This window comes from Quercus suber, unplaced genomic scaffold (genome assembly GCF_002906115.3).
Source record: "Quercus suber isolate HL8 unplaced genomic scaffold, Cork oak 2.0 scaffold_643, whole genome shotgun sequence".
Taxonomy (NCBI): Eukaryota; Viridiplantae; Streptophyta; class Magnoliopsida; order Fagales; family Fagaceae; genus Quercus; species Quercus suber.
Window position 1 is genome coordinate 323,188 of NW_027070084.1, and position 12,950 is coordinate 336,137.

The following is a 12,950-nucleotide window of genomic DNA, read 5'->3' on the forward strand; positions in this document are numbered from 1 at the left end:
GACTTCAAATCAACCAATAGATGACTACAAATTAAATCTAGTATCGAGTCAAGATTCTCTTTATGGTGACTCCTCGCAGCTGCAAACTTCAAATATTATTGTAGGCACAAAATCATTCTTTCACCTTGCTATCCAGTAGTTGCTCCCATTAATGTACCTACACATGAAACAAACCATTTCATAGGCGATTCTTTGTAACCACTACGGGTGCTATCATTTGCTATTTGTGCTAATAAAGGAGTAACAAGTGCCATGGCAGTTAATCGACTTCAGTTCCTCCTATAGTTCCAATTATAGTCACGTGCTACAACTTTTGGCATTTTTACACAACTTAATATCTTTTTATTGGATTAGGATTAGCATTATGACATTTCTTTCTCTCATCTTCTTTTTAACAAAAATAAAGGTTGCAGTAGAGAAGCTAAAGAATTTAGAAAATAAGTTTACACAAACCTTTGAGTGCGTTTTACCAAATGATCACCCTTGTATTCACAGCTCAATTCAGAAAAGTAATGGAAGGCACGTGCTGGACTTTGTAGAATCCTCTCCTCCTTCTTTAAGCCTATGTTTGAATGCTCTTGGCATCCATCGTATCTCCAGTTCCTGAAGTGCACTGACGAACTTCAATCCATCTGGCACTGTCTCCAACTTGTTGCAATCTGTAATCTCTAAACGGCCAAGACTCGGCATGGCACCTGCTTCCACTGTCCACTCTTGTAAATTAGGCAAGCCCCGAAGGAGTAAAGATTTGAGTTGAGGAAACCCTTTTTCAGAACAAACCATTTGCTTTCCAATGAAGGCTTCCCATCCTCTTAAGACCCTCAAGTAAGGTAGCTTCTCGAGTATTGGCATTGGATCTTCCACAAGTCTAGATCCCCACAAAGTTAACTTGGCAAGGCATGGAGGAAATTCCTGGTGATTTGGTAGTTTGTTAATCCGCCCTTCTATGTGCAATTTGTGAAGACGAGGACAGCCTTGCACTACTTGTTCTACATCTACTACCTTATCAGGGAATGAAAGCATTTCAGTCTTCATGGACAAGGATCGAAGGCTGCTTAATTTTTTGTTAGGAGGATTGAAGATTTCCCTAAACTCTTGGAAATCTCTCGGGTCATTTAGCACCAATTTTTTAAGATTGGTCAAACTGAGAAGATCTCTTACATCACATTTGTTTGTTGGAAAGTTCACTAGTGTCTGCAAGTTGCTCAGTTTTGCTAGTTGCATCTTATCATCAGTTAAATAGTTACACCACTTCGGAGGATACAGATGTCTCAACTTTTTCATCTTCCATATCACTGTCGGTATTAGTACAGTTGATTCCCAACTCAGTTCTTCAATGGTTTCTAAATTTAGTGTCTCTAAACACACCAAATTGACTATGGAGGAAGGCAATTCTCGTATATGAGTTTTCTTCAAGCTTAAGAACCTCAAATGAATCAAGCTTCCTATTTGCTCTGGTAACTGTCCATCTAACGACTGGATTCCTTCTAGATCCAAAACTCTAAGCAATTTTGAGTACTTAAAAACTGATTTGACTTGCTCGCTAATATCATTGAAGTATATAAGGGATCTGATCTGGGGATTCTCTTTGTAATAATTATTTGTGGGAACATCAGAAAAGATGGCAAGCCTTCGAATACTACCAGTTGATGAATCTACTGTCTCATTTCCACTCCAATGACTCAGTATATGGAGGAAATTTTCCTGCTTTGCCTTTGACAAGCATAGATCTCGCATAAGATCATGGAGACGGCAAGATTTAATCCTTCCATTTGACCCAATTACACCCACTTGAACCATGCATCTATTTATCAACTCAACCAAGTAGTGTTCTGCATAATCTTCCAACTTTTCATCTCCCTCTTGTTCATACTTTGGAGGCACAAAGCCTTCTGCCACCCATAGTCGAACCAATTTCTTTGCTGGTATATCAAAGTCCTCTGGGAAATGGCTCAGATGGAGGAAGCATGGTTTCAATTGGTAAGCCAATTCAAAGTAACTCAAAGCCAACACCTCGTGAACTTTTGATTGTTGACCACGGCCTCTACCTAAGTGTGACTTTATATTTCGATGCACAATATCCCATTCATCCAATGTTTCTTTTGTTGCCAAAAGTCCTCCAAGCACAATAATTGCCAGTGGTAAACCAGCACACCTTGCCACCATTTCCCTCCCCAAATTCTCCATGTCTTTGGAAATTCTGAATTCTGAATCATCATGATAAACATATATAACAACAACACTAACAGCATCAACAATAATGTTCAAAGGAACTACATTAGAAAGTATAACATTTTTAAGTATTAGAATCTCAACAAGTTAAAGAGATAGATAAATGGGACCAATGCTCAACCAGCTGACAATACTTAATATAGAATTAGTTCAAAATGCTTAATTTGGAATACTACAGTTCTACTATCATATATATAGTCTAGAAACAACACCACCCTCATTATTTCTACCACCTCCAACAATTGAAAGCATAACTCACAAGACAAACTCAAATTACAGGGGGCACATAATTATACAACTTATTTTCAAGACAAAGACTAATTGAACGAGTCCACACTTTAAACTGACTTTAAATCTGCAATGGCCGTCTCTTCAGTGCTTACTTGGAAATTACATACCTTTTTTCCCAGCTCGGAAAGAGTTTGTCTAGTTTAAATTTTAAAATGATAGCCTTTCCCCTGATCTTTCAGAAGCCAAATAAATGATTCTAGTCCTTTTTAGCAAATATGACAAACTAGCATGCTACTTATCAATCTTTAATCACTAGTGATATGCATTGCTGAATGCTGAATGCTGAATGAATTTGAATGCATAATCTTCTTTTCATTGATTGGGATTGAAGTGCTTTGCACCTAATTACATTGTAGGTTTCGATAGCTGATTTGAAGCCCTCCTCACAAACTTTAAGTTAATACCCTAAATATTCCCTAAATAAGCTAAAAACTACAATAGAAAGAAACCATTTGCGTTTCATAGCTTTTAATACCTTGATCAAATAATAATTACAAAAAAAAAAAACTACTATATATGATTTTCGTGCAAGTCAAATAATAGAAAAATAAAATTTCTATCTTCATTTACAGTCATTGCGCAAAAAAAAAATACCAAGTTATGTTAGTATGCAGGAGAATGCTTACCTACCATAGTTGTTCTATGCACCTTAAAGAAGATCAAACATATTATTCCCCACTTGTAGATACAATTAGGATAAAATTCAATTCAGCAAACTTAAATGGATTAATATAGCTTATTAAGGTTGGGGCAAGATTTCCAACCACAAAAAAATGGTCGTAAAGCTAAATATAAAGATTAATTGTCTGTCATAAAATCAAACTGAACCATCAAAACTAAATTTGGACAGGCTAGCTTTTGGGTTGAGTATGTGTAGATCAAGTATGTTACAATTAGAGAGTTGTAGTTAGTGACTTAGTCACTAGATTGGTAAATTGTGCTGTGATAATCCGTAATTCAGAATTTTATATATTTATTATTACTTCTAAGAGCAATCACATTATAAATATATGCGATCCCTTGATGTTAGTGGTTCACGAATAACACCAAGCCGGTGGTCAAGTCTTCAAATTGGTTTACCTGAACTGTTTCTTCCCTCAAGTGGCTAAACAAAGAATCAAATAAAAATCTGCATCAGCATTAATAAGTTATAAAACATACTATCTAGATTATCTCTTCTTTTTTCTTTTGAGAAAAGCTATCTAGATCATCTCAACCATTGAAAATTTAAAGTTGAAACAGATTAGTTATAGACATATATTAATACAAAAGACTTAATTCATAAAAGATTTCTATCTAGGAAGACTACTACATATTCCAATGTTGTAAATTGGGTTTTGATTATGGAAAGTTCTAATGTACTAAATTGGCAAACATGTTGATGTCCTAGAAAGACTAAATTCACATGAAAAAAAAAAAAAAATGAGATGACCACGCAACTAAAACCAAGAGGCACAAACCATGAAGTCAACTTTAAATTAATGCACAAGTGAGTGAAACATTTTGTCAAACATATGGTGTATATATTCCAAAATGGGATTGAAAAAAAAAAGTGTTGTAACATGAATCCACCCGAGACAAACTAAGCACATTACAATTGATTAATTATCCCAAGTTGGCAAGATTGAAGAGAAGTCCCCAAAATGATCAATTTAAAAAATAAAAAATAAAAAATTGAAAAAATAGCATTAGCTCATACTGTTGTCAAAGGGGAATTGAATTTCAGAATTAGAATATCTAGGAAGACTACTAAATATTCTAATGTACTATTGTCCAAACCCTTTTGATGAGTTTTGATAATAAAAGTTCGGTATGAGCATTGCTTCCAATGCTTTGAGGGGAATTGAGAAACCAAAGGGAGAAAAAACAGAGTCTGCAAGAATTGAAAACTCTTTGTCCACACATTTCCTAGCATGTTTTGTCTCTTGTTCCATGCTTCTGTTTTTTGCGCTCTATCTGTTGGTGTTGTAGTTTCAGACTTTCAGGTTTGGCCTTTTACTCCCTCATTTACATTCACTCTTCATGTAGTGTACAATTGCACATATTTGCATGAATGGTGTACAATAATACAATATCGTAAAGAAAAACCTAAAGAAAGAGAAAGATTTGAGATATCTATTTTCTTTTTTGGAAGCATCATATTCACCAATGACTACTCTTACAAAGAAAACGTTCAATGCACTTCATGAGCAAATCAGTAGTTTAAAAGACCTTGAGCAGTTTGATGAATAAACAAGCAGGGATCCCCATAGTAAATACTGAGAACTAATTTATGACCAACCTCAAGTAAACTGCAGCATAAAGGCTATTACTGGGTGTTGGTCCGACCAAAGTGACATCTTGGGAGGAAAAGGCACTTGTGCCTTACAACTCATGACCATCTACGGATCAACCATTGCAACAAACGTGGGCCGCTAACGGTTAACCTATCTTGCAGCATAAATGTGGAATTGATCTAAATTGTGACAAATTCAAGGCTCAACTTTATCATGAAGAACAGAGAATACGGTATCTTTGAAATAGGATTTTCAGAAAAAGAACCATTTGAGTTTGGAAAGCAAGTGAATAAGACTTTTACAGGCCTTCTCCAAGTCAAAACGTTTTACAAAAAAAAAAAAAAAAACAAGGTTGAAATTATTGTGGTTGTTAATTTAAACTTACAAAATACAAAGAAAGTCATGTACATCAATCTATGAATACTGCGTAGCATCCATTACCGTGAAAACTTGATCCAACTACCATTGAACATAAATTTCTAACAAAACTAAAATCAGACCAATTTCCCAAAACCCAAAAGAAGACCTCCTCACCAGCCGTGGCAGCCATATCACTGATAAACAATCCATTCTTACCCACCAAACCTTGAAACAGACTTTGAAGTGGAGAAGACCCCTATCCAAATGCGAATTTTGTTAATTGAGCCGCTTGGCATGGTGGTGCCCAGGAACAAGTCGGCCCATTCCTCAGGAATAGAAGCGCTTACAAGTATATTTAATTTAACAATGGGATAGGTATATTGAATCATTGATCACTACCAGCATCCACATCATCCTTCCTCATCGCAGCATCTGCACACTCTTGCAGCTCCAGTGCGTGTTCAAGGCCTACCTCCACTTCACCAATCGAGGGACGTTTCATATCATCTTCTCGCAGGCAAGAAGTTACAATGTTCACGTATATCTTGAAACACTCTGGAGCTATCCTCCCTACAAGATAGGGATCAATAATCTGATTAATGGTGCCATCTTCTACGCATGCTGGAGCCCAGACGGCCATACTCTGTTCTCTCTCTGATTCCATGTCCACTGATCTTCTCGAACAGAGCACTTCAAACAGTACCACACCGAAACAGTAGACGTCAGTTTTATCGGTCAGCTGACTCGTTCGAAGATAAGCGGGATCCAGGTATCCAACAGTACCCTTCACTACAGAATCAATCCTAATTAAAGCCTTTGACAAACTCGGGGGACCCTTCTTGCACAAGCCGAAATCTGCCAGCTTGGCCTTCCAGTTCTCACCCAACAAAATGTTTATCAACTTCACGTCGCGGTAGATTATAGTATGCTTAACTCCAGTGTGAAGGTAGTGCAGTCCACGCGCAACTCCAATGCAAATCTGTAGTCTTTGTTTCCACGGGAGGGGATCATGTTGGTCCTGGTGGAGGAGGTGTCTATCGAGGGATCCACCTACTATGAACTCAAAAACTAGGATCATCTCGTGTTTGTCAGTACAATATCCGATGAGATTGACGAGGTTAGGGTGGCGTAGCTGGCCAAGCAACACTAACTCCGTCCCAAACTCTTTGAAACCCTGTCCTAACATCCAATTACAACGCTTTATTGCCACGCTTAATGTACAGTCACCAATAAATCCCATATATATTTTGCCAAAAGCTCCCTCACCAATTACTGAATCATCATCGAAGTTATTGGTAGCTATCTTGATCTCAGCGAGTGAAAATCTCCGGCATAATCCCTCTGGAAGAAGTAAAGATTGTTTTGCTCTCTTTCCGGACGTCCTGAATAACTTTGAAATATACTGTGAAATAGCTTCCATTGACGCTTCAGTCATACACCAAGAGCTTGACGACAAGAAAGTTATCAGATTCAATGGAGTGGAAAGTGGCAGCTTTGACACGGAGATGATTGATTAGATTCAATGTAGTGCTTTTATAACTTCGAAATAGAAACGGGTGTTCATGACACCAAGCAAACCAAGAAAACTACCAAATTGAACCTATGAGATTGATTCAGTAGTAGGTTCAAAAAGTTCTAATAAACCAATTTTACATCTTAAACAGTCAAACATCCTTACCTCTATCCTTCCTGACCGCCGCTCATCTATCATTCCGTTTTTTCTATTCATTATTGTTCTTATCTTTCCTTTTCGTTCTCTATTTTTATTTTTTTATTATTTCACAGGCCAAGGTGCAGTTTACTTGTTTGAATTTTGAAATGAGTTGGTTCAATTCCCATTAGGAATTCTTTTGGATTACTTAATAAATAATACATGGTTTTGGCCTTCTGGTAGGTGGGGTTATATATCTGTGGTTTAATCCAAGGGGTGGTTCAAGGGACCCCTCTACCTTGTTAAGGTTCTACGACATAATATATATATATATTTTTTCCCTATTCTGTTCATCTATTTCTTTTTTCTCCCTTATCTTTTGTGAACTGATTTTCTCTGCTCTTCCCTCTCCACTCACATCCAGTCACCAGAGATCACCGTCCCGTTGCATATCTCCATCAATATCTATCATCCCATTTTAGATCTTTGCAATCTCTGCCGATCTTAGTTTTCTTGGTTGCTCTGAAATTTACAAACTGATGCACTGCACCAATGGAACTTGAGCTTGGTACGGCTTGGTTAGTTGACATCCAGCGTTGTAGTTCAGTTGGTGACTTTGGAAAACTGATGAATAATCAATTTGACTGATAAATGTGAAAGACCCTGAGCAGTTTGACGAATGTTCAAGCAGGGATCCCATGGTAAAATACTGAACCAATTTATGATGATCTCAAGTATTTTGCAGCATAAAGGCTATTACATAGTGTTGGTGCTGTCAAGGTGGGCTCTTGGGCGGAAAAAGGCACACTTTTGCCATACAACTCAAGACTATCACCATTGTGAAAAACGAAAGGCCCCTAATCTATCTTACAACATAAATGTGGAAATGATCTAAAGGCAACTTGTGATAAATTGAAGGGCTCAACTTCTCCATGAAGAAACAGAGAATCTGCAGGTCTTTGGAACAAGAAATACAATAATTTGAAAGCAAGTGAATAAGACTGACCAAACACAAAAAAATTGACAATGCAGGAAAACAGATGTGTGACACCTTTACCTTGCCTTTTACAGAGATTATTGCCAAAGTTAATTCAAGCCAATGCAAGGGATGCACATTAACTAGAAAATGATATTTTTTGTGTTCAAAACTACAAACAAGACAGGGCTTATTATTATATAAAATTCAATATTAGTACTTCAAAATGATCAGGACGCAAAGCACATTATGTCAGTCCACCAATATAATTTTCTCTGGAATTTTGTTTAGAAAAATCCAATGGAAGATATGAAAGAAAACAAACAAAAACAAAGAGATAGATTCGATGGTGGGTGGAAGAAACAGAGAGATATATACCTCAATGACAAATATATTCACAATTTTATCTTTACTTCTATCAGGTAAGGTAACAATAATAAAATAAAAGCGTGGACCGTCCACTCTGGGGGCAAGATGAACTCCCTAAGTCCATCAACCCCTACGACGGACCTCACTATTTGTTCTTCGTCGTCTGGAACCTCCTCGACTTCAATCACCTCCAGGCCCTCATGTGTTGAGGACGAGGAAGATGACGATGGACTACTCTCGCTCGAGACGTCGTGGTCTTTGGGACCTGACGGGTATATCCCCTCGTAGTCCGCCCCGTCGGGAACGACCGACTGGTTACTTGACGCACTAGACATTTCCTACATATAATTACAGAACCTAAGACTCTGACGGGTTGGAGATAACGACGGACGCATTAAGTGCAAATAAAAGAAAAAAGAAAGGACGGATATAAAATAACTCACCAGGAGCTTGTTGTAGGATGCGACGAGTGACGGATGCTTGAGTGAACGGGTTGTGCTCTGACAGACGTGATGGACTCGCTCTGACAAATCTCTTCCAGCAGCAAGTGGAGAAATGAGATGCGGAGGACTAATATTTATACTGGGAGTGCACGGAAGACGAAGCGACGCCTCGTTCCAAAACAACAGCCACTAACAGATTGACATTTGGCACAACGCATTAATGCGCCAGCTCCTGACTCAGCATTGTACGGATGAGAATTTACAGACAGGCTACCGAGTTTTAAATCCGTCACCCCATGGGTCCGTTCATAAGTTCTGACGGACCCATCGGGTGAGGGGGCAACTGAAAAGGGAAAAGTATCTCTTAGGCCCGAATAAACGGATCCATCATTTGCACGGGCCCCTGTGGACGGACCTGATGTGAACAGGCCGGACATGGACGGGGTGAAGAATGGTGGGCTAGTTATCCATGGGCCTGCTGAGCCCCTAATGAGGGATATTTTGGCTCATTCTCGTAAGAGCCCAAATAGAGTCCTTGCGCTAGTTGGACTCCGGAAATCTTGTATACTAGGTAAAAATCTTCCGCATAAGGAGGAGACTTATTCATCACGTTTAGGATTCTACAAGAAGAGTCCTATAAGGAAAAGACTTCCGCACCAAGGAAGGGATGTCAACCTCAAGCCACTATAAAAGCCCTAATACCCTCATAAGCCAAGGTACGCATAATTAACCCTCTCTAGCACTCTAGAGTTGTGAGCATACTTTCTAACTTGACCTTCGGAGGGTATTTGGCCGGCACCACACCGGTGCTCTCTGTTAGGTCCTCTTTTCTCTGTGCAGGTGTCGTTTCGAGGGTACGAGCATTGTGCAACTCACTGTTGATATTTTTCGGCATCATCAGATGTCAATGTCAAATTGTAACAACAACCACAAATTGGGATGAATTTTTTTTGATAAGTAACTGTAATTGTAACAACAACCACAAATTCAAATTCATTGAAGAAGAAACTTCATTAACAAAATGCGTTAAGCAGACCAGTTTCACAATCTCAACAATGGAACCTAGATGGTCAATTTATGTGGAGAACCCTCGTCAACCAATTCATCTAAAGAAACCTCAGTTCATTGTTTCATATACATTATAGATTTACATCTTAACAAAGAAAAGAAAAACTACATCTTGAAAAACTATAGGACACCCTAAACAGACTAAATTTTAAAAATAAGGATTGTATTGCAGAAAATTAAATATTACAGAATGTAGCCAGTGATCATAACTCCACAACAAGTCAATCACAAAATAATAATAATAATAATAATTAAAACCAAAAAAAAAAAAAAAAATCTTAAAAGTCTAATACCACTAAAATAGAAACTTAATTTGCAAAATTCATCATCCAACCTCAAAAACAAAAACAATAAGAACACATTAATTATAAGAATTAACTTCTTCACTTCAGAAATATGATAACATCACTAATAACAAAAGCAATGCCCAATATTCAATCAATACGATTGTGTTGCGTAAATCAAGATACAAATCTAGCGAATAATGAGTAATTTTTTTATTAAAAATACCATTAAAAAGATTCGCTAAAGGAAGTGACAGAGAGTATTGCAGTTCTCGTCGGTGACGCTGACCTCGCCGAAATATTCCTTCCTTCGATCAGAGGTTCCTACACACTCTGATTCATCTTAGCACACCAAAATTTTTGTAGAGAAAATGCTAGAGAGAGCGATTGCTAGAGAGAGAGAGAGCAATTGAATGAAAAAGAAATCAAAGAGAATAAGGGAGGAAGAGCCTAAATACTTTGATATCTTAGAAGTTTGAACGGGTTTTTGTTTTCCAATCATGTTTCAAGGGATTATTTGAAAAATCTTTAAAAATTTTAGAGCTAAAACTCGCGGGTGCGCCTGACCTATTTTCCAATACTTATTTCAACGGTGAGAAACTTATTTCAAGAGTTGTGTTAACTTACTTCAAAGGTCCTCAATAAGTTTAATAATAGTCAATCAAGTATAACACATTAGTGTTTGTTTGGACAAACTTTAGTGAACCTTCGAAAAAAAAAAGGTCAAAACAGGTTAAGTTTCTTGTAGTGCAGAGGCCACTTTACCTATCTTGCAATATAAATGTGGAATTGATCTAAATGCAACTTGTGACAAATTCAAGGCTCAACTTTTCCATGAAAGAACAGAGAATACGCTATCTTTGAAACAAGATTTTCGGAAAAAGCAACCGTTGGAAAGTAAGGGAATAAGACTTTGAGAGGCCTTTTCTAAGTCATAAAGTTATACAACAAACATTCAGCCAAAAAAAAAAAAGTTATACAACAAACAGTCAACAACGTGATGATTATTGTCGAAGTTAATTCAAGCTTACAAAATACAAACAAAGTCAACTACAATATCAATCTATGAATACCGTGTAGCATCCATCACCGCGAAAACTTGATCTAAGCATCTAACTACAATTGAACATATCTAACAAAACTACATTCAGACCCATTTCCAAACTCAAAAGAAAAATCACTCCAAATGAAGACCTCCATACCGTGGCATTGATATCACTGACAAACATCCCATTCTCAGTCAATCTGCACTTCTTTTGGTTGCTCCTAAACTTGAAATGGACTTTGAATCAACCCTGAATAGAAGCCCTACAAGCATATTTAACAATGGGATAGGTAAATTATATTGAATCATCCTTCCTCATGGCAGCATCTGCACGCTTTTGCTGCTCCAGTGCGTGTTCAAGGCCTGCCTCCACTTCTCCAATTGTGGGACGTTCCATATGGTCTTCTCGGACGCAAGATGTTGCAATGTTCATGTATATCTTGAAACACTCTGGAGCTATCTTCCCTATCAGATACGGATCAATCATCTGATTAATGGTTCCATCTTCTACACATTTTGGAGCCCAGACGGCCAGACTCTGCTGTTCGCTTTCTAATTTCATGTTCACTGTTATTTTCGTACAGAGTACTTCAAACAGTACCACACCCAAGCCGTAGACGTCAGATTTATCGGTCAGCTGCCCCGTTCGAATATAAGCAGGATCCAGGTATCCAACAGTACCCTTCACTGCAGAATCAACCCTTATTAAGGACTTTGACAAACTCGAGGGACCCATCTTGGACAAGCCGAAATCCGTCAGCTTGGCCTCCAATTTCTCGTCCAACACAATGTTGCTCAACTTCACGTCACGGTGGATGATAGTACGCTTCACCCCGGTGTGAAGGTAGTGCAGTCCACGCGCCACTCCAATGCAAATCTGTAGCCTTCGTTTCCACGTGAGGGGATCATCTTGGTCCCGGTAGAGGAAGTGTTCCATGAGGGATCCATTTGCTATCAACTCGAAGATCAGGATCATCTCTTGTTTGTCAATGCAATATCCGATGAGATAGACGAGATTAGGGTGGCGTAGCTGGCAGAGTAAAAGTATCTCAGTCCCAAACTCTTCGAATCCTTGTCGTGACGTCGAACTCTTACGCTTTATTGCAACGCTTAGGGTACAGTCACCAATAAATCCCTTATATATTTTGCCAAAAGCTCCCTCACCAATTACTGAATCATCATCGAAGTTATTGGTAGCTATCTTGATCTCGGCGAGTGAAAATCTCCGGCATAATCCCTCTGGAAGAAGTAAAGATTGTCTTGCTCTCTTCCCGGACGTCCTGAATAACTTTGAAATATACTGTGAAATAGCTTCCATTGACGCTTCGTTCATACACCAAGAGCTTGACGACAAGAGAATTATCAGATTCAATGGAGTAGAAAGTGGCAGCTTTGACCCGGAGATGATTGATTCGATTCAATGTAGTGCTTTTATAACTTCGAAATAGAAACGGGTGTTCATGACACCAAGCAAACCAAGAAAAACTACCAAATTGAACAGATTGATTTCAGCCAGTTTCCGAAGTTATGAGTCCGGATTGATGTTTATGTTCAGAAAGAGATATTAAAAAAAAAAATGATATCGATTCAATAGTAGGTTCAATAGGTCTAATAAACCAATTTTTCCCCCCAAACAGTCAAACATCCTAATCTCTTGCCTTCCTGACCGCCGCTCATCTATCATTCCATTTTTTCTATTCATTCTTTGTTTTACTCTTTCCTTTTCGTCCCCTATTTTTATTTTTTTATTATTTCCCCGACCAACGTGTTTGAATTTTGAAATGAGTTGGTTCAATTCAATTAGAAATTCTCTTGGATTACTTAATAGTTAATCCATGGTTCTGGCCTTCTGGCAGCTGAAGTCATATATCTATGGTCTAATCCAAGGGGTGGTTCAAGGGAATCCTCTTCCTTGTTCAGGTTCGATGGCATTAAAAATATATATGTATGTGTAT

The 12,950-nt window shown here is 38.1% G+C and overlaps 3 protein-coding genes across 3 annotated transcripts; all 3 read right to left on the reverse strand.

The window, feature by feature from the left end:
* Positions 1-460: 460 nt before the first annotated feature.
* LOC111998395 (probable disease resistance RPP8-like protein 2) lies at positions 461-2,208 on the reverse strand. The gene has a single exon (XM_024030491.2). It carries the CDS (start codon positions 2,185-2,187, stop codon positions 502-504), a length of 1,686 nt encoding a protein of 561 aa, XP_023886259.2. The 5' UTR covers positions 2,188-2,208; the 3' UTR covers positions 461-501.
* A 2,943-nt stretch (positions 2,209-5,151) lies between these two features.
* On the reverse strand, positions 5,152-6,948 carry LOC111998396 (receptor-like protein kinase FERONIA). The gene has a single exon (XM_024030492.2). The coding sequence runs from the start codon at positions 6,592-6,594 to the stop codon at positions 5,545-5,547; it is 1,050 nt and encodes a 349-aa protein (XP_023886260.2). The 5' UTR covers positions 6,595-6,948; the 3' UTR covers positions 5,152-5,544.
* Positions 6,949-10,933: 3,985 nt separating this feature from the next.
* LOC111998387 (receptor-like protein kinase FERONIA) lies at positions 10,934-12,648 on the reverse strand. Its single transcript, XM_024030485.2, has one exon. It carries the CDS (start codon positions 12,326-12,328, stop codon positions 11,291-11,293), a length of 1,038 nt encoding a protein of 345 aa, XP_023886253.1. The 5' UTR covers positions 12,329-12,648; the 3' UTR covers positions 10,934-11,290.
* Between the last annotated feature and the right edge of the window lie 302 nt (positions 12,649-12,950).